Source organism: Thunnus maccoyii, chromosome 8 (assembly GCF_910596095.1).
Source record: "Thunnus maccoyii chromosome 8, fThuMac1.1, whole genome shotgun sequence".
In the NCBI taxonomy this organism is placed as follows: Eukaryota; Metazoa; Chordata; class Actinopteri; order Scombriformes; family Scombridae; genus Thunnus; species Thunnus maccoyii.
The window spans coordinates 27974467-27994619 of NC_056540.1; the positions used below are offsets into that span (position 1 = coordinate 27974467).

The following is a 20153-nucleotide window of genomic DNA, read 5'->3' on the forward strand; positions in this document are numbered from 1 at the left end:
GCGTCCAACACAGGGAATGTTGCGGTTCGTGTTTGTCGCCTTAACCCTCCAGGTATGCCCCACAAAAAATGCTTAATTTATCAAAATGTTGTTGATAGATACTGTTGCTGCATGCAGCAAAGACTAAAGGGCTACTTACAGTTTGAAAAAGCTGAAGACAGTGATGTATCGACTGATGAACTATTGCAACAACTTGTGAATATATGAATTAAAATTTCAAATTTGTCCATAGTGTTCTTAAATGAGCTTGACTGATGCACCTCGATTCAGTTTCTATTACAAAACAGTACATTACATTAATGTCTTGTACTAACTACTCAAGTTATCTTATCAAATCCCTCTTTGATAGTACTTGCAGGTAGTATGGACTTGGGATGCACTGTTAGTGTTAGTCCAACTACTTTTTTTTCCTGCAATCATTTTGTATAAGTGTCAGTTTTTTTGTGATGTAATTTTTTTCAAGAAAGTCTTCAAGAAATCCAACACAAGGGAACAGAATGATTTTCAACATGAATGGATGTATCTACACATTCGGTACCCTAGAATTGAAATTCAGCACATATTCCTCATGCTTCTTTTTAAATCTCCAAAAACAAATAAACTCAAGTGTTTCTGGGAATGCTGGGACACATCTGGTGCTACTGTGTGCCTGGTCTGGTATTTAATGGTTTGTACTAATGAAGAAATTTTTCGATTAGAACTAGGCAATTGCTTCTGTCAAGACCACTCAACAGGGGAGGATGGCTCTTGCTTGAATTAGGTCTCAGTTTGAAAAAGAGGAGTAATCTAATGTGGCATCTCAATAACATTTATCATGGAAAAGAAAGGAAGGGTATGTCATGGTGCCAGAGGACTTTGGATTTTGTATTTCCTTGTCCTGAATAGAGACAGAGACTGACCTTAATGCACTAAATGTGTTTAAAGCTGTGGAACTACCCTTTGTAGTCTCACTACTCTTGATCACACCGAGCAAGGTTGCCAGTAGCCACTGAAAATTCTGATTTACAAAATAAAATCAAAGCTCGTTACAACGTTTTGGGAAAAACTCATTATCACAGGACTGAATGTAGCCTTCACATGCTCCAATTAGGCTCTCTAAATGTTTAATAAGCACAATCAATGTGCAGAATGAAATCTGCCACACGGGGCTTCAAACTGAGTTGTAGAAACTGTAACTCACTCTGTGGGTTACCTTTACCTTATGGAGAAAAAAAAATCCTTTGTAAAGGACTCAGGCATTCCTTTTGTAACCATTTTAATGGCCAATGCCTCCTGGTCAAGAGGTGGTCGCTGAATGGACTAATTCTGCAGGATTAGTCCGCTGTGGTGGTGATCCAGCCAGCTAAACAAATGTGACCTTACGGTGCAGAATCTGTGCATGCAGAACCATACATTGACTCCATGGGAGGGGGGAGTTCAGTCAAGGGATTAGTGGGAATCAACCATTCAGGCATAGCCCACCATTTTGAGATTTCTTTTTTGGACTTTGAAAGACTTGTTTAACAAAAATCACATCACAGAAGGGGGGAACTGGTGGCACAACAAGTGAAATACCAGCCAAAGAACAAAAGAGGAAACTCCGGCTAAGGTAAGCCTATAGGCAGGAGAGCTAAGCAAACTCATAACGTCTACCGATTGTGCTCCAGGGATGTGATTTCAGTCTCCAAGAGCCTAAAAGAGGGTGTTGGGGGATAAAACCACAGAGAAGTGGACATGCTAGAGCTGGAATACACAAAACACAGGCTTCACATGTGTCAGGTGACCCTTTGTTCCCAACAGGGCTCAGTTCTGCAGCAGTGCACAGCCAAATAAACAGTAAATGTTCCAGAGGATGGCATGCTCTACTGGCTTGAGTAACATCTGACAGATGAGATTCAAGGAAAGATAATGTGTAAAAACACATAACTCAAGTGTAAAGAATACCTATTAATACAGCCACTGACTGATATAACATGAGAGTGATTCACTCTGTTCATGAAAGTCTTAAGATTTGCTGCTGTAGGCACTTAGTTTCTGGTAGACGTTTCTGGAAAAATCTCCAGCAAACAGGAAGTGCTGCCTTTGGTGATGCATCTAAATTTCTTGCAGTAACTACAATGCTTTTTTTAGGCGCTTGAGTGAAAAGATGAGGGTAGTGGTTGAATAGCTGGAGAGAATGAAACTACATTGATTTTGAAAACTCCACCTGGTGCATGAGTGCACACTGGCTTTCCCTTCTGCAGGGTTCTGTACAACTGAACGGTACATACTGTGATTTCCCTGAGCAGGGTGCATGGGGAAAAAAGTGTTAAAATGTAAACAAACCAATCAACCAATCAATAAACACAGCAAGCCCCGAGGTGCTGCTGAGCGACTAATAAACACAACAATGAGGGCAATAGCATGAACAGAAAAGAGCTCCACCGACTGAATCTCAAACATCATTAACAGAAAATCCATGGGAAGACGTCACAGTGCTGCTTTGACTGTTTGATGGATAACATCTCTCTGGGTAGAAGCACCACAGCAAGAGCTGAAAGATATGAGGATGTCAAGAGGAAACTTAATTTCCCATCAGCTCTCCAAATCCAGGATTTCTCTACAAGACATTGGTCTGCATGTCTTTTTTAATTAAGTTCATACAGTATATTACTGAAGCACTCAGACACCTCCACCAATGCACAATAGTCTAAATGTTTAAAGGGGACGTATCATGGACATTTACAGGTCTATATTTTTATTCTGGGGCTCTACTGGAATATTTTTCCATGATTTACAGTTTAAAAATCTCTTTATTGAATGCATGCTGACCCTTTACGCAGCCCCTCAGTTCAGCCTATGTCTGAAAAAGGCCGTTTTAGCTCCTGACTCTGTAAAGCCCCCTTCCTCATTCTGATTGGCCAATTCTTGGAATTGCCCCTCAGCAGACTTCTGCTGGTTCTGGAGGCTACGTCAATAAACTATCCAACAAACTCTAGCAGTAGGATTTCACTACTTTTTCTCATTCTTTACTCAGAAAGTCAACTTCTCAAATACTGTACATCCACACATGTTCGATCCGAAATATGAGAGTGGACATACAAACAACACATGGAAAAACCTTAGCAACAACCTTTGCAATAAAGACTTCTTTTCTTATGGGCATGTGTGAACAATCTGATGCAGCTTGTCAGCAAGGTAGAAAAAAACACTGCAAACGAAGTGTTCAGGGCAGGTTCAAGCCTGGGCTTTTGTCTTGCAGTGAGCATTTCTACATACATAAACATGTTTAACATGATCCAATATCATAACAACAAATATCATATAAATAATAGAAAATCGCAAAAAGCATAATAAGTCCCCTTTAAATAATAATTCAACATTTTAGAAAATAAGCTTTTTTGCTCTCTTGCTGTCAAGCGTTACATGAGAGGATCAATACCACTTTCATGTCTGCATGCTGAATATTGCCAGCAGCCAGCTAGCCTGGCTCTGTCCAAAGGTAACAGAATCTGTCTAACAGCATGCCTATAGGCGTTTCATTTGGCCAGAGGACCTTCTTCAGGACTTTCTTCCTGTGGTTATGATCTTGCTCCCACCACAGCGAGAAGTTTTCCAAGGGGAAAACACATCAAGTTTACCATCTCATCCAATGATTTGACCAGAGCAAACAAACCACAGGTCTGAAAATGCCCTAAAACTCACTAATTAACACGTTATATTGCATTTGTTTAATGTATGTAAAAGTGTAAATTGCAAAAATGTAAGTGTGTAAGTGTAGCAGTATATATTATGTAAATATGACTTGCTCTCTGTAAAGATGGTCTCCTTGTGCCAGATTTTAGTGTCCATCTTATGTTAATTATTGCTGTCTGAAAAAATGGATGCATTTCATTTAACATCAGTACCTTCAGTCTTCCTATCTGCTTAACCTTTCTTATCCTACTTGCTTCTCATGAACCACAGGGGCTGTTAATATTATCGGCTTTATGACATGACCGGTAAAGATCACTGGGATACCTCTGAGCCCCCATTCCTCAGGTTTAAGTCCTCTGACCATATTCTAATGCTCTCTCTATTAAAAACCATTTATGACTGCAATGACTGAAATGTACTTAACAAGTCTGTCATCGCCGCAGCTTTGTTAGCATCACTTGAGCCAATCGAATGTGAAATGGCTTGCTGGGTGACGAAACCCCCGACAGGGAACTTTGAGGTTGAGGGATTTGGTCTGGGTGGACAGGTGGTTCCACTGGAGAGGCAGGAGCTCGGTACGGAGCCTTTGAAATCTTCTCAACTGGAAAATATGGCTGCTTTTTAGACGACAAGAGGTCTACACTAATGACCAAGTCATTTAATCTAGTGCACGGTCTTAAAATCTTTTTGTAGAACAAGTGGTGAAACATTCTGCAACATAATGAAATCAATTCCCCTGTTTCTGAATTAATCAGACTGTTCAAGAATATTTTTCAATTAAATTATACTGTATGTCTTTATTTCGACAATGTCACCTTGAAGTAAGTTAAAACGCACTGAGGCAAATGACGACTGTGCTGGAGCTTCAAATCATATCATGAACATCAGCAGATGGAGTTAGTTAAGGGATTGTATTTTTTTCTGAGCATTTTAAGAAGTCAGAGAATTTCATCTCATCATCATCTCATTTTATTGATGTTTTGTTTGTGTAATATGACCTGAAATGTAGTCAGACACCTGAACATAAACGTAGAGGAGAAATGTTTTAAACTATTCCAAAATCTTGGAATTGTGAATTTCATGTGTGAATATATATATAAACTGTCAGCTGCAGTACAATTCATATCCCATGATGCATTTCATCAATTATTGAGTGTATTTGAGTGTGCAGGTTTGTGCCACTTTTCCTCCAAAGTCTGTAAAGCAGGAGAAGGAATGATTTGTGTTTTCTTCTGCTAATCCATACAATTTATGACAGACACACAATAAAGATAAAATGAGTACAACCACAAAGTATCTATCACCACATTGAACAGAAATAAGCTGCAAACGTGTTTTCAATATGACTGTAAAACACACACAAAAGGAATGTTGGTATAAAAAAAAAAAAAAAAAACTCCAAACAATACTGGAAATGTGGCTGTTTCTAGTGGAAGCGACACAGTGGAGGCACAACATGAACATGATGCAGAGATATCACGTGGACATCCGAGGTAAAGTTACACTAAGTATGATTTAACCACAAAAAACAAGCATTTTAATTCCAACAATGATTAATAAGTGTATGTTATGGTGAGGAAGATGAGCCACTGTAACACGAGGAAACAGACATTTTTCATTTCATTTTGCCTTCTGAATTTAAAAGCCGGGGGTTGCGCATGTTTCTCTTCTCTATCAATACAACGTATGAAAAAAAAAAGATTTGAGCAGGCTGTATAAACCTGCCTTTGGCTGCTCTGTCCAGTTATCTGACTTTCACTCCTTCATGACAGTTGACAGGTGAGTGGAGACTATGTGGGGTCAAGGTATCTTCCCGAGGAAATGCCAGAGAAACTCAACTGACCTCTAAGATTCACAGGGATCACTGAACACGGATACTATCTTCTCCACATGTGCACACACAGACATTCTTATGTGTTCATGTTGCCACACACAACATGCTCTCACATACACAAATCAATCACCTGGCTTGCGAGCGCACTAATGATGTTGTTGACGTTAATGAGGATGGGGACACGCTCATGAAGGCAGCTAACGATGCTAATCATGAAGATATCACACTGATGCCCCCGTAACAAGCCATCATGTCAGTGAATGAGTCATCGATAAACTTGTGATTTTTACGTGTCCCCATGTGGTGCATTTCTCGATTCAAGCCGAGTGATCCAATCACAAGAAACAGCTGGAAAAAAAAACACAAAACACCATCTGCAACATGTGGAGGATTAAAGGGTTAATTACAGCCTGAAGTTGGTGTTAAAGTGCACTGAGAAAACATCAACCATGTATCTCAAATAGCTGAGATTTTTTGCAGATCAAAACTCAAAGTTAGATTTTCATAAGCAGCTTTAGCTTTCTGGCCAAACGTAATCAACCAAGTTTTCTTATTTTATGAAAGAGCCTGAGAACTGAAATGAAAAAAACAATAAAACAAACTGAATATGAGAAATAAAAGTTTTTAATCTCATGCAACAGATGTGTGTTATACATCAAAGGAATGATACACTACATGGTCAAAAGAATGTGGATACCAGTACATGAAACCCATATGTGATTGTTGACCATCTCATTCCAAAACCACAGGCATTAATATGCTGCAATAACAGACTGCACTCTTCTGGGAAACCTTTCCACAAGATTTTGGGACCTAGCTGCAGGGATCTGCTCCCATTCAGCCACAAGAGCATTAGTGAGGTCGGCCACTGATGTTGGGCGATAAGGCCTGACTCGCAGTCGGCATTCCAGTTCACCCAAAAGTGGAAGAATCTGCCCTCAACTTTACTTCTTGGATAAAGTTGAGAGCAGGCAGTTCAAGTTCTTGCTTTGTGTTGTTGGAGTTGGAAGCAAACTATTGTCTGAAATATTGTTGTGTTAAGATTTATCTTAATTGGAGCTGAGGGGCCTACACACCAAGGCATGAAAAACAGGCTCAGAGCAAGTGTAAAAAAAAGTATGTGGACGGGGATGTCCACATACTTTCGGGCATATGGTGTACATCAAGTTACTTTATCATGCTGAGATAGAAGTGAGCATCAGCCTGTCAATACATGAATAACTTGATTTATCATTATAACTGAAAAAAGTCAGAGAGAGAAAGAATTGCGTGAGAACAAAGATGTTAATTGGAGAATAGTCAAATTTATTGGCATTGGGAGGCTTTGGTTTCCAGCTCACTGGCAGCCTTAAATATCATTTACCGTCCTCCAGCTGATTGCAAATCTAGGATCTGATTTCCTTTCTATATCTAAATATTAATAGTCTCCATTACAGGAAAATTACTTTCATCTCCGACTCACATGGAGGGATTAGATTTTAATCAACGCATTAAATATGACTTTCTATTCCTGCAGATGGGAGAGGATGGCAGGCAGCCAATTAGTATCATGCTCTATTTGCAGTCTCACAGTGGAGCCTGATAAAGTCTTTGTTATCAGAGGCTATAAGAGCATAAACAAAAAGTCACATGTGGAAATGAGGGAACATAATGATTAATGTCTGTCAAGGATCAGTGCATCAATACAACTTTAAAACTGCTTTTGAAAAGATACTTAAGATATTTTTGTACTATCAGTCTTACATTCTGAACAGAAAACTGCATTTACGGAGTGTTTATGCAGTTCTCACACTACTTAAGATTTATACTGCTAAGGTGATGAGAAACTCAATCTTCAATCACAGCTGCTCCAAAATATCAATATCCCCAGAATGATACTAAATTGAAGTCAATCTGTTGAACTCTTGGCTGCCATTGTTACACTGATAATCAAACGGGCGATATGATCTGAGGTATTTTGGCCAAGAAAAATCCTTCTTGTCTTAAAAATATCAGTGGTTTAAATGTGTTCACTTCACCTCACTTCACTTTCCTTTATTCCTTATTTCCTCACTTTACAGCAGCTGTAAAAAACAACATGCAATACATAAATACATACAATATATCCAGGTAGACCCCAAGAGGACATAAATAATCAAACACAGGAGACCAAAAAAAGAAGAAAAACAATGTTGCAAAATGATAGCACAAGATACAGTTGAACTTTTGAATCTGTTAGTTTTAGGCAGTTTCATCTTTGTCTTACAGGTACAAACTGTACCTCTATGAAAATCTTCACTTAAAGACTGTCCATAATACTTTGTTTAACACCACTTTGATCAGATGACATGCAAATGCTGCTCTATACAGTCAAAGATCCAAAACAAGAAATTAAAGATTTTAATCCAGAGTAACATTTATATCAAAAATCATTTATTGCACACATTTAAACATTAAAATATTAAGCATTTCAATCACTGGAAACATTTAATATTCTCTAAATATAAAGTTTGCAAGGCATGGTGGGCTAAAATGACATTCAACGCCTGCAATTAAGTGTTAAATAACATTAAAGGTCTAAGTACAGTCACAGTCTGGTATCCAACTAATGTACTTTAACTGATCTGAACCCAGCAGACTCATTTTCTTCTCTATCTGCGCTGAACAGCAGCAACACCCAGGTGAGATCAATAAAGTCTGATTGGCTTGATGACACACAGATGGTTTGCTCTTTGTTGGTAGGTCAGGTTGGGGTATTTATTCCCCAGCAAAAGCAGCTTGTAGCCAGCTGTTTGATGCTCTGCGGTTCAACATGCAGTCTGTAATTTTTGTTTTTATGCTTGTGACTCCTGCTGTTTCAGCAAGGCATTTTTTAAGTGAGAGGCCAAGCTGTTACCTGCCGGTGCCCAGGAAGCCTGACTTTGGGGTGAAGTGAGTTGCCTTCTTGAGTTTCACTTTCCGGCTCTTTATTTCTTAAGCTCACAGGGTTTTATATTCTGTTTATCTACCACAGGCAGCTAACCAAATAGGTGGAACTGGAAGCAATCTTGTTCATTTTACTTTCAGCTTTAGTAGGGACTAATGAAATTATAAATGTAAGTTCCAAAAAGCCTTTTCTGAATTTTAAGGCCTTTTTTGCTTGGATTTTGAATTGACATTTAGATGGTGCTTCTGGCAAGGATAAATATATGCTTCCATAAAATATAAACTTTATTTTTTTGTGTTAACTCATTCCTGCTCTTAAGTTAATTCTTAACCCATCAAGACAAAATGAGTGATTTTTGCCTCAACTGCAATTCAGAAGCTCTAGTCATTTTACGGTGGCATACAAGTCAGTGACTGAGAACTGCTATCTCTCAGAACCACAGCTCGTCCTCATGAACTCCTGAATCTCGCTCAGCTGCCCAAGTCCTGGGACTGGAGGAACGTAAACGGCATCAACTATGCCAGCACAACTCGTAACCAGCACATCCCTCAGTACTGCGGCTCCTGCTGGGCTCATGGCAGTACAAGTGCAATGGCAGGTTAGATTTCCCCTGATACAGGTTGTTGCAGGTCTCTTCACACACATTTCTCACTTAATACTAGTGCCTAGTCATGCAGATGGTTGGATTTGGTTTATTTGCCCAGGAGATTTCTGCTGCCACCCTAATACAATAGAAGTGAATATTTCATTTGTAGCACTCACAACAGCAACATATCCATCCAGAAAGTGTCTTAACTGCAGATAATCCACAGCGTGCTGTCGACAGTTCTCACGGGTACTATTTCTTTGACAGTAGTTAACAAATAACAGTTACTTTTAATATAACAACCTGTCAATGGTTTAGGCACCACAAATAACTCTATTCACCTTCACTAAAATATTGGATGTTTTGTGTAGGATTTGGATGACTCAAACCTTGCTTTGGATTGCATTTACATCTACAAATATACACACAGGCAGGACTAAACATGGACAAAACTGAGCTCCCTCCACTATAGTCTTAGCTGATGCATACAGTGAGCTTTTAGTTCTGATGGACTAACTATTGTATCTGAATTTGGACTGAGGAATTGCTGGGGGAGAAACCTGACTATTTTCTCAAGAACAGTCTGCAAATGAAATCTTGTGACAATATAACAGATCCAAATCACTTGAGCTGAGATTTTCCAGAGCAAACATTGTTTGTGAGGAACTTTGTCTTTTCTGCCTTTTGTGTAGATCGTATCAACATCAAGCGGAAAGGAGTGTGGCCATCTGCTTATCTGTCCGTCCAGCACGTGGTCGACTGTGCTGATTCCGGCACCTGTCATGGAGGGGACCATGGAGGGGTGTGGGAGTACGCCAACAAACACGGCATCCCGGACGAGACATGCAATAACTACCAGGCAATTGATCAGAGTAAGAACTCAACAGTAGTGTTTCATGATTTGATCCTTTTTGATACTTGATCCTTCAATGAGATTTTTTTTTTTTTTCTCTACAGAATGCAAGCCTTTCAATGCATGTGGGACTTGCACAACTTTTGGGGAGTGCAACGTTGTGCAGAACTACACTTTGTGGAGAGTGGGTGACTTTGGAGCCGTTAGTGGACGGGATAATATGATGGCAGAAATCTATGCGGGAGGACCAATCAGGTTTTTCTAAGTCTTAAAATTGTTAATCATTTTGCTCACTTTAGATTTTATTTGAATGCTGCATTTTAAATTTTCTTGTAAGGGTGAGGATGGCTAATCACTAGACATTTCCTACCAGTGCAAAAGCACTCTTCTCTCTTCAAATCATTTCAATTGCTTCTGCTTGACGGTTTCTCATTTCCCCATCTTCCCTCAGCTGTGGAATCATGGCCACAGAGAAACTCGACGCGTACACCGGGGGATTGTACTCAGAATATGTCGAGTCTCCGACCATCAACCACATTGTGTCAGTGGCAGGCTGGGGAGTAGAAAATGGCACTGAATACTGGATTGTGCGTAATTCCTGGGGAGAGCCATGGGTGAGTCATCACAGTAACTTCTAAGTTCTCGCATGGTTCAGTAGCTTTTAAACTCAGCATTTAAAAAAAAAAAAAATGAAATGCAGTGGGTGCACTTAATTTATAATCCAACTGACCTTGAGACTTTTCTCCCTCAGGGTGAGAAGGGCTGGCTCAAGATTGTTACAAGTGCCTACAAAGGTGGAAGCAAGTATAATCTCGCTTTGGAGGAAGACTGCATGTATGGAGATATGATTGTACCCTAATAGCCATGAGTCATTTACATGAGACTGTACCTGTAAATTTGGACTCATTGGTACCATTATTGTAACATCAGATCTTTGACGGAGTCATGTCTTTGTGAATTGAGACTGTCAAACATTCTTCATTTCCAGTAATGATGTGTTCAAATTTGAACCGATGGTTAACTGGTACGATCATGGTCGGTGGTACTCAAGCCAATGAAATAAACTTGTTTGCAAGATTCAGAATTGTGGTCTGATTTACTGTTGACTATAGAGCTACAGCGGATCTCTGGACAGGCAGTCATACTGTAGAATGTAATCAAATCAGCTCATTGAAATTATTCTCTGATAGAATAAATCTGGAATGCAAAAGACTAGCACATGATATGCTATTGGGTAGCTTCCGGTACTATGTAACTGTAAAGGTTTCTGCTTTCTTTTAAAGTAGCTAAATGAGTCATCTGCACTTGGTGTATATTTTTATATATAGAAAATGTACCACTTTCATGACTTCTAAGGCCAAAGGTTCAGTTTTCCTTTCTGCCTTTGCAATGTTCTAGCAAACACATTTGCTGTGCTACTACAGCATGTTAATGTACACTCTCAAAGCACTTTGTTCAGGTGGACAAAATATTGAACTCTTTTCAATATAATGCACTCCAGTACACCACCACCCACTACAGTCTCTAAACAAAATGTATCACCTAACAATGTCAACAAAAACTAGATATGCTATAAAGAACTTGACAGTTGTATTAGATTGCACTGGTGTTCCTGAAGTGCTCAGTGAGTGTATATTGCTCATAAGGAGTTTTAGTTCCCACCACAGTTTTGCTCCAAGACACTTAACATTTGCATTGCTTAAAAAAAACCTAGAATAAAATTCTTGGGAAGACTGTTAGATGGAACCACAGGTGGCCACTTATGTTTGTGGTAAATGAGATGTCAATTGAGTCTGGCAGGTACAGGAGATCATGACTTCTTTTGGGAGGTAAACTATTCCTCGAGGCTTGGTACACCTGAGACCATATGCCCCACAAACCTGCATTTTAAGTAACAACCCTATGCATACTAAAAGGCCCTCTGCTTCTGGTATTTGCTAAAAAGTTCTGAAGTTAACTTCAGATCTCCAGGGGACACTTGTGCAAATTTGCTCTGGAGGTACTTCACTTGTACTGATTCAGAAATGTTTTTCTGCAGTTCTTGCATGAAACCAAATTATCTAGCTTAATTTGCCTCTGCCTATCTGTAGAATAAGGTCAAGTTTTAAGATAGAAAATATAAAATTAAGGTTTGTGAGCTCAATACTGAAAGTGTGACGGTGGTGATGTACAACAACCTGCCTGTCATTACCTTGAGACTACGGGTCACAGGATGACAAAACCAAGCCGGTGTTTTTCAAAAGCCGAATGACATTTGTCTGCTCCCCATCTATGAGCTTGATAAACAGACCCACCTCCTTTATTGACTGACATGCTTTATTACTTTCAATTCTGTCATGCTTCTGGAGTAACATTCAGTTTAATCACCGGTTATCTACAGCAGCACACACAACAGCACAATGGCATCTCCTGAGTTCATGTGCAATTATAAAGAGCCCATTTTCTTGCTGTTCAGCTGGGGAACAAAAGGAAAACTGAGCACTTAGATATTTGGTTCAGGGGACACAGCAATAATAAAAATGCATAAACACAAGCTGCTGTGCTTTGCTGCTGATATGGAAATGCTTCCCATTAACTGCAGTTTCCATTCAGCATCTCTGGGGAGAACAAAGGATAATCAAACCTTATGCAGTGCTGTTAACTTCAAGCCTCCGAACCAAGGCGAACCTTAAGCCTATAAAGCTGTGGCGTGTCCGAGTGGAGGCCCACTGTGAAAACAAATATTGAACATAATTTGGTTGCTCAATATTATGCGATCAAGCCCCCACCCCCGAGCAATCTTTCACATAAAATCAAATTTGCGCTCTGATTAAATTTCCTGCATGTTTTCTCATTTGCATAATCACAAACAGAGCTCTAATGGCTGTGAATGAAAACACATGGCAATCTTTGGCTTGAAAAGAAAGAGCAGTCTTTCTGCTGCGACAAAAAAAAAAAAAAAATGGTATGAAAAATGCAGGTTGCAAATGCACATGAGCCATTTTCATACTGAGTGATTCAGCATTCATCTTCATTACAGCAATCAATATGGCAAAATGGATTTTTCAGCAATTCCTGAAAACCCATTATGTATTGTTTCAGTGATCAATATTTTGCTCTGTAAACACGGAGATGGAGAGGGAGTTTGATGTATGAAAAAGTTCTGTATAGCTGAGGCCTGTTTGTGGTGCTCAGGCTTGGATTATCAGCTTAAATACAGTTGGAGGGAATATCCACTTCTAAAGTATCTTTGAGCAAGGCATTGTAATGATTTATCCATGGCAGCTGCCTCTAGCAGCAGTGTAGGAATACACAGAAAGCTTCCCTCTGTGTATGCTTTGTGTAATCCTTCCCACATTCGCCTTTTCAAGGCCACTGCTGAAACTTGCCTCGCGAAATAAGCAACAGAGAACGGAGGATAACCAGACAGCCACAGAACACATTGTAGTATTTCACAGAAAAAAGTCTCCAATTTAGCCTAAGAGGTTACAGACACCATATCTGATGTTAATGATTCAAAACATGCCCAAATGATAGATTTAAATTATTACTAGCAGTATAAGCAGATGCAATAAGTGGGGAAAAAAAGAATCTGATTTCCTTTCTTCATTCATTCCACAATACCATCAATTATTCATTAATTGTGTCAAAAATGAATTGAAAAGAGATTTCACTCCAAATGCGACAAATCCTGCCAAAATACAAGTCCTGGATCACAGCACAGAATGTGTTGATTATAAATCACAATGCATGAAGCACGAGTGGAAGATTAGATCCACAAGATGGTATAAATCACACATTATCATACCCCTAACTTCAGCAAAAGGCAAGTGTGAGCTGATTTGCATTGCATAATACATCTAAAGCACAAACGCCAAAAAAAAAAAAAAAATTAGATGTAAGTTCCATATTGCTAATGAGCCAACGCCGGAAATATGATTTGATCATTAAGAACAAAGTGTTGTCCTCAGTCAGCAGCCACTTTTCCTGATGATCTGTGTTTTTCCTCTGTCAAGCAAAAAAACACTTACACAACAATCACTTAGTCAGTGTGATTCCTAAATCGATTTACAGCCATAGCCACCCTGCTGATGTTATGCATCATTCCACTGCTAATCTCACTTCCTTGTCCAATATACTCATGCAACCTCGAGGCAGCCACAGAATTAGCTTTAGTTAATGGATGAGTATTAATCCCTCTTAGTCACAACAAAATTAAGGAATAATGTGGCCATGAATATTTCAGTTACACTGCAGCAACACAGGAATCTGCTTGCACAATCTGCCCTGGCTTGCAAAAAAAGAATTGGCGATTACATACATTATTAATGCTTCATCATAAAATTCATATTTTGCACCGGCTGAATGGTGTCTCCGAAGGGAAAATCCAATGAGCAGTCAATACTATTTCAAACTAACTTGCTGAATATACAGAACAGAGAGAAACAGCCTCTGAAACATCAGCGTTCACTGAACTGTGCTTTTGTTCTGCTTTTATCGCTCTGTCTCTAAAGGTAGTGCATTCTTATTAGATCCCTTAAAAATAGATGTGAAAAGTCAGTGAGTTCCTGCAGCCTCCCCCTGGAAGTTTTAATTAGAACACCAGTCACTCGTGTTATCATTGTTTCAAGAGGGCCGCTTCCACATTCCTCAGCTGCCCACTTCATCGCGGGATCAGAGGCCCAGTGAGCGGACTGGTCAGGACGGCTGCTTCATATTCCCCCATCTACTTGGATCTTCACCTCAAGAATCAGAATCCGGATCAATTCCACTACCAATTGAGAGGCAATGCACTGGAATTCCATTGACAGGATTATTGCAGAGACATATAACGTAAATTTATCGACTCATAACACCTTCATAATAAAAACAAATGGTGCATGACATACTGGGAGCACCTGATTATACATGTATAGGACATGCAATCAGCTTTCCCGTTATGTGCATCTAAAAAGAATAGAAAGAAATCTGGAGAGCCCTAACATTCCTCCTATAAAAGGATTTTGAGTGCTGTGAAGTACCATCTTGGAGCCATATTGAAGGTGGCTCTTGGATGACTCTGAGAGGTTGGTTGTATGTTGTTGTTGCTCTTTCACGTGAGAAACTGATGATTTTCTGTTTCAAGCCACAACTCAGTATTTTAGGTTAACTCAAAAGACAATGTGGTTCTTTTTGTCAAAGTAATCTGCAGCTTACTGTATGTACAACAACTTATCAGACTCAATTTAAAGGGTGATTTCACCCAAATTAAAGATTTCCACCTCCGCCCCAATACAACTCTTGTGTTTTTCAAAGCATTAAAAATAAATTTGAAAATGCAACAGCATCTTCCGAGTTATGCCCTGCTTACTCTGAATAATCCATCCTCAGTAAACAGTCTTCATTGTAATTACTTTTTTACCAAAGAAATAGTCCCTATTAACTGTTTGTGTAGATTATCAGAATAACAGAGACACTGTTTTTCTGGAAAAACAAACAAAATTCCATCCACTCCATTGTAGTACCTCTGTAATATCAGAGACATATATCTCAGAACTCGGGCATATAAAAACAGAACTACATCTGCATGGGTAGATAACACTAGAGTTAAGTGGGAAATATATTATTTTGTAATTTAGATGAACTGACCCTTTAACAACATTAAATATATAATAAAATGTTTTTTAACTTGACCAGTTTATATGTAGTTTCACTGTAGTTGTACACATTCTTCATTAAACCTTCACCCAGATGTATAACTGTATATTATTACGGTTACAAAGTCCTAATTTCATGACTAAATCTGTGCTGTTTAGTCGTGTGCACGTCTTGAGCCGCTCACTCTAAGTGGCTTTTGTTGCCTCCTTGGAATCAGCATATTACACTAATGACATCTGGCCAGTGAAACATCATGAGTGACTTGCATCTTCCAGTCAGTGGCCATCATTACTATAGGTTTTGTTTGGCAGTCTCAGTCACTCACTGGGAGGATGGGAGTTTAAATGAACTGACCTGTAACTGCACTATGCTGCCCCCTGTTGAAGACAACTCTGCATGTTGTGTTTACATCATGTTTTGCTGGACTGATGTTGTGTTTTTTTTTTTTCTGGATTGTATGAGGTTTTCATGCTAGGATCTACAGCATGAGACAGCTAAACACGAGTGTTACACATACTGAGATGTAAGAAGAGGTGTTTCTGCTTTTATAAAGTGCAGAATTCTGGGAGCAAACAGACATTTGGTTATACAATTTCTGCTGCAGATCTTATTTTCTATGTACAAATCAACTTTAAAGAGATGTAAAGAGATTGTAGACTGTGCTGTCATGAATTCAATATATATATATATTATAATAACTAGCTATCATAATCTAAATTGGTCAAGTGAAGATCATACTGTACAGATTAGTATGTACAGTAAATGAAGCCATAAACCTATTCAGCATGAGGAAAGGTGAGGGTTACGAATAGGTTTGTCTAATATTGATTCAATTTGAACATAACAGGATGCATCAACACAGATTATTTCTCCCAGGACAGTGAGGGGATGGCTGCAGCATGGAACAAAGGGCCTCTGATTTTGGCACACAAGGGGTTAAGGTGTGTGAACGCCCGTGATGGCTTTGATGGTATTTACTCACAATGATTAACGATATTGATTCACAAAACATACGGAATTGTAACGTTTTAGTATCAAGAGGGAACAAAGAGTCAAGCTATCCTCCTCTGATCGATTAGTCCTCGCGTTGGAATAATGTCATTAACTACTGTAAGGCTTTGTGAGCGAAATTATTTTTTTCTGCGCACTTGCCCAAGTCATTAACTATTAACAACTTTTTTTTTTTTTTTCATGAAAACGCCTCGATCTCTAAACGCCAGAATGATGATTGATTACGACAAAGCTCCTGCCCGCAAGAAAACAAATCTGTCTAAATGTGGCTTTGAAGAAAGGGAGCCTGCTTTCAACCTGATCAGAAACTTGGTTTTGAAGGGAGAGCGCCCCGCCCTCTTGGTCCTTATAACCAGAAAGCCTGTTTGCAGGACGCTCAAACATAACAGGAACACTGGAGACCACATCGGTATACATGAACCATTCCTGGAGACGAACTCTGGCTACAAAGACTTGACGGATTACACTGGTTGTTTCACCTTTTGACGGCAAGAAAACGACCAGAAGTGGCCATGGATTTTCTCAATCACAACTATTTGAATGCGCGCAGCCCATATGACTATACTTTTAATTTCTGGAACGACTATCTCGGGCTGACGACGTTGGTTACGAAGAATAATAAGCTCAGCATGCCCCAGAATCCCAACTCCATCACCGAGTCCCTGAAAGCGACCCTGGGTTTGGACGATTCCCCGGCGTGTCCGTGCGTAATCGCGGGCGGCGTTGGAGAGAGCGGGCACCTGGAGTGCTGCTGCCCGTCCGGGAGCCCTCCGCCGGCCTCCATCCTGGACTTGAAAGAGCGTTTCTCGATACTGAGCCCCTTCCAGAACCAGCTCGGCGTCCAGCTGCCGGAGCGGGAGGTGGGCTTTGGTGGGAGCTTCGCCGGGTTCGATCTGTTCGGCATGGAGAGGAAGATGCGGAAACCCGCTTCCAGGAGCAAGCAGGAGCCCAAAATCTGCGTCTTCTGCCGAAATAACGGAGCGCCAGAGGAGGTGTACGGCTCCCACGTCCTGAAGACTCCGGACGGCAGGGTTGTGTGCCCGATTCTGAGGGCTTATACCTGTCCCCTTTGCAGTGCCAACGGGGACAATGCCCATACGATAAAATACTGTCCACTGTCAAAAGACCAGCCATCCCAGCGCCCATTAAAGGGAGGGAGGGCTGTGGGTGGTAAGAGGATGAAAATATTCTAAACAGACAAGACTATAAAGTAAATTAAATTGCACTGAACAATTTTCCAGATGACTGTTTTGATTTCGGCTTTAGCCTTTATCCCAGTTTCATAAACATATTGATTTTATCTTTTTTTTCCTCTAAGATCTCTTATATTTTTATAGTTCCTTTATCCACATAGAATAATTTTATGCTTTATACATTGGATTTATTTTTCTTTCTAGTCTGTAGTCATTTGAGCGTGTGCATATAAATACACCTATGTATCTATAATCACAAAGTGTGAATACATTTAAAAAAAAAAAAAAAGTATTTTGGTCATGTAGGGAATCACACTGACATTGGCAAAGGGTATGAATGTCATATTTCTACCAAGTATTTTTGTATTGTGAGCTAAGCTCGCTACGATTTTTCTTTCTTGTCTTAGAAAACCAAAGTTATGTTTGCCATTAAAGAAGCTCAAGAATGTGTCATTAATGAGTACTTATGTGCGTCTGAATGGAGGAGGAACTCTTTGATCCCATCTGCCTGCCTAAAAACTCCACAACATATTTTCCAACTTGCTCTTAAAGTTGACATTCAATCTGCAAGGCAGGAAGAAAAAAAAAAAGACAATGTGGCCTCTGTTTAGGGCTCATATTCTCTGGGGAACATTATAATCAATTGTTGCCAAGCCAAACCTCTTTTCCAGTCCTATGTGATGAGAAAGTTATTTGACTTTACAAGCAGTCAGAATGCTCAAATGAGAGATTCTAGCCTACAATTTTTTATGTTTACATTCCCAAATAAGGGCGACACACTGGATTTATTTTCTCTGTCAGGTCTCTCAATCTCAAAGGTGTTTTTTTTTTGTTGTGGTTTGCCCTGACAATATATTCACCAGAGAGTTTCATGGGCAGTTCTGCTCTGCAATATGAAGTGGAGTGAGTCCCATTTACCTTTCACTCTATGTGGGGGGTGAAAAAGAGCAAATGAATGTTAGTAAACAACAACATGTTATCCCATTATTTCTTTTCTGAAGAATCCAAAAAAAAAAAAGATGCAAAAATGTTGTGAATGTATGATTGAAAGTGTCACTTGCAGGACTGCACATTTCTGACAGTTTTGTTTACCAAAGGAATACAATTGCATTGAAGATAGAAGAGAGATTTGCTGTATTGTATATAAAGTGATGTTTATTCAGTATTTTAACATTACAAGTGACTTCAGAGGGTGCTACCTCAACAGGATTTTGTACTTACATGTAAAATGTCAACAGCAGTTTATTGATATAGTGCTGCCATTTATAATAAGGGTTTTGATAGTATTTTTGATCTTTGTATAACATAATTGTATTTTCATTTTGTTGCATTTAACATTATGGAAGCAAATTTCCAAGAAGCTATAAGCATTGTTCACCAAAAGGTGATTGTCTGTAAATAATGATTATACCCATACTTTTTAAAGTTTAGTTGTTCAATGTTACATTCTTGAGAGTGTGTAAGAGAGTGGATATTGAAAAAGGCTGACAAAATTTGCCACTTTTAACAGAGGTTTTTGATTAAATGAATAAGAGAAAAAGAAACACTGTTGAACTTTGTTATTTATATTTTACCACAATTTCCTGTATGCTGCTGTGCAGAATAACAACATATGAATTCACTAGAGAAATAAAAACGTATCAAATATTTGGAGCTCTGTGGTCATGTTCTTCAGTTGGTTTGCTCAACATCTGACTGAGTGGGTATATAAAACCTTTTTTTTTTTTTTTTTTTAAACAGAAAAGTAGCGCATGAGTCTCAAATTACTGTTTCACTAACTGATTTAGTGAACTCCAGACGAACTGATTAAATCAAGCAGGAAAGCCAACTAAACACACATTTACAGGAATGGCCCTACTTGCCCTAATTGGCCTGCAAACTGACTAAGCAACACACAGACTGTATGTGGATCATGTAAGTGTTAAGCCCTCATACATATTACATCACATTCAACAGAGAGAAAAAAAAAAACTTCCTTTTAACCTTTGCTTTTGGATAAACCCAAAGTGATCCGCTGCTCTCGTATCTTAAAGATTTGTGTCTGAAGGACAAACACAGTACCATAGTTGTTCGGGGTTGTTTAGGGAGGTCTGCCCACACAAGAATGTCTTGGCTTATGCCTCGCCATTCAAACAGATCATGTTTGCACTGAAGTGGATTGAATAGCTGGCCCTCCCGGCCTTCTCCGCCTGCCATCTGTGGAATGGCTGCTCCAGACATATTAAGGGGCTCAAAAACGGGCAGGAAGATTTGCTGCTGCTTCTTGTTTTTTTGGAAAACTCTGAGCTGTACACAGTTGTGCAGCTGTGAGTGCTTATGACTTACTGCAGCAGCTTGATTTTTTTTTTTTTCAAATGTCCCATCAATGAGGGAAACAATAAATAGAGTGAAACCATGATGAGCTTATGAATGCCTTTACTGTCTGCTGTCTGTCTCACCAGCAAAACAGCCTCAGACATCCGTAATTGCTGCTGACGCTAAGCATACAGTACAAAAACACA

General features: G+C 39.4%; 2 protein-coding genes across 2 annotated transcripts; both read left to right on the forward strand.

The window, feature by feature from the left end:
* Positions 1–8246: 8246 nt before the first annotated feature.
* Positions 8247–10913, forward strand: LOC121901847 (cathepsin Z-like). Its single transcript, XM_042418875.1, has 6 exons — positions 8247–8398; positions 8828–8991; positions 9672–9851; positions 9937–10087; positions 10284–10446; positions 10584–10913. Exons 1-6 carry the CDS (start codon positions 8280–8282, stop codon positions 10689–10691), a joined length of 885 nt encoding a protein of 294 aa, XP_042274809.1. The 5' UTR covers positions 8247–8279; the 3' UTR covers positions 10692–10913.
* A 5892-nt stretch (positions 10914–16805) lies between these two features.
* Positions 16806–19299, forward strand: nanos1 (nanos homolog 1). Its single transcript, XM_042418872.1, has one exon. The coding sequence runs from the start codon at positions 16972–16974 to the stop codon at positions 17650–17652; it is 681 nt and encodes a 226-aa protein (XP_042274806.1). The 5' UTR covers positions 16806–16971; the 3' UTR covers positions 17653–19299.
* The last annotated feature ends 854 nt before the right edge of the window (positions 19300–20153 follow it).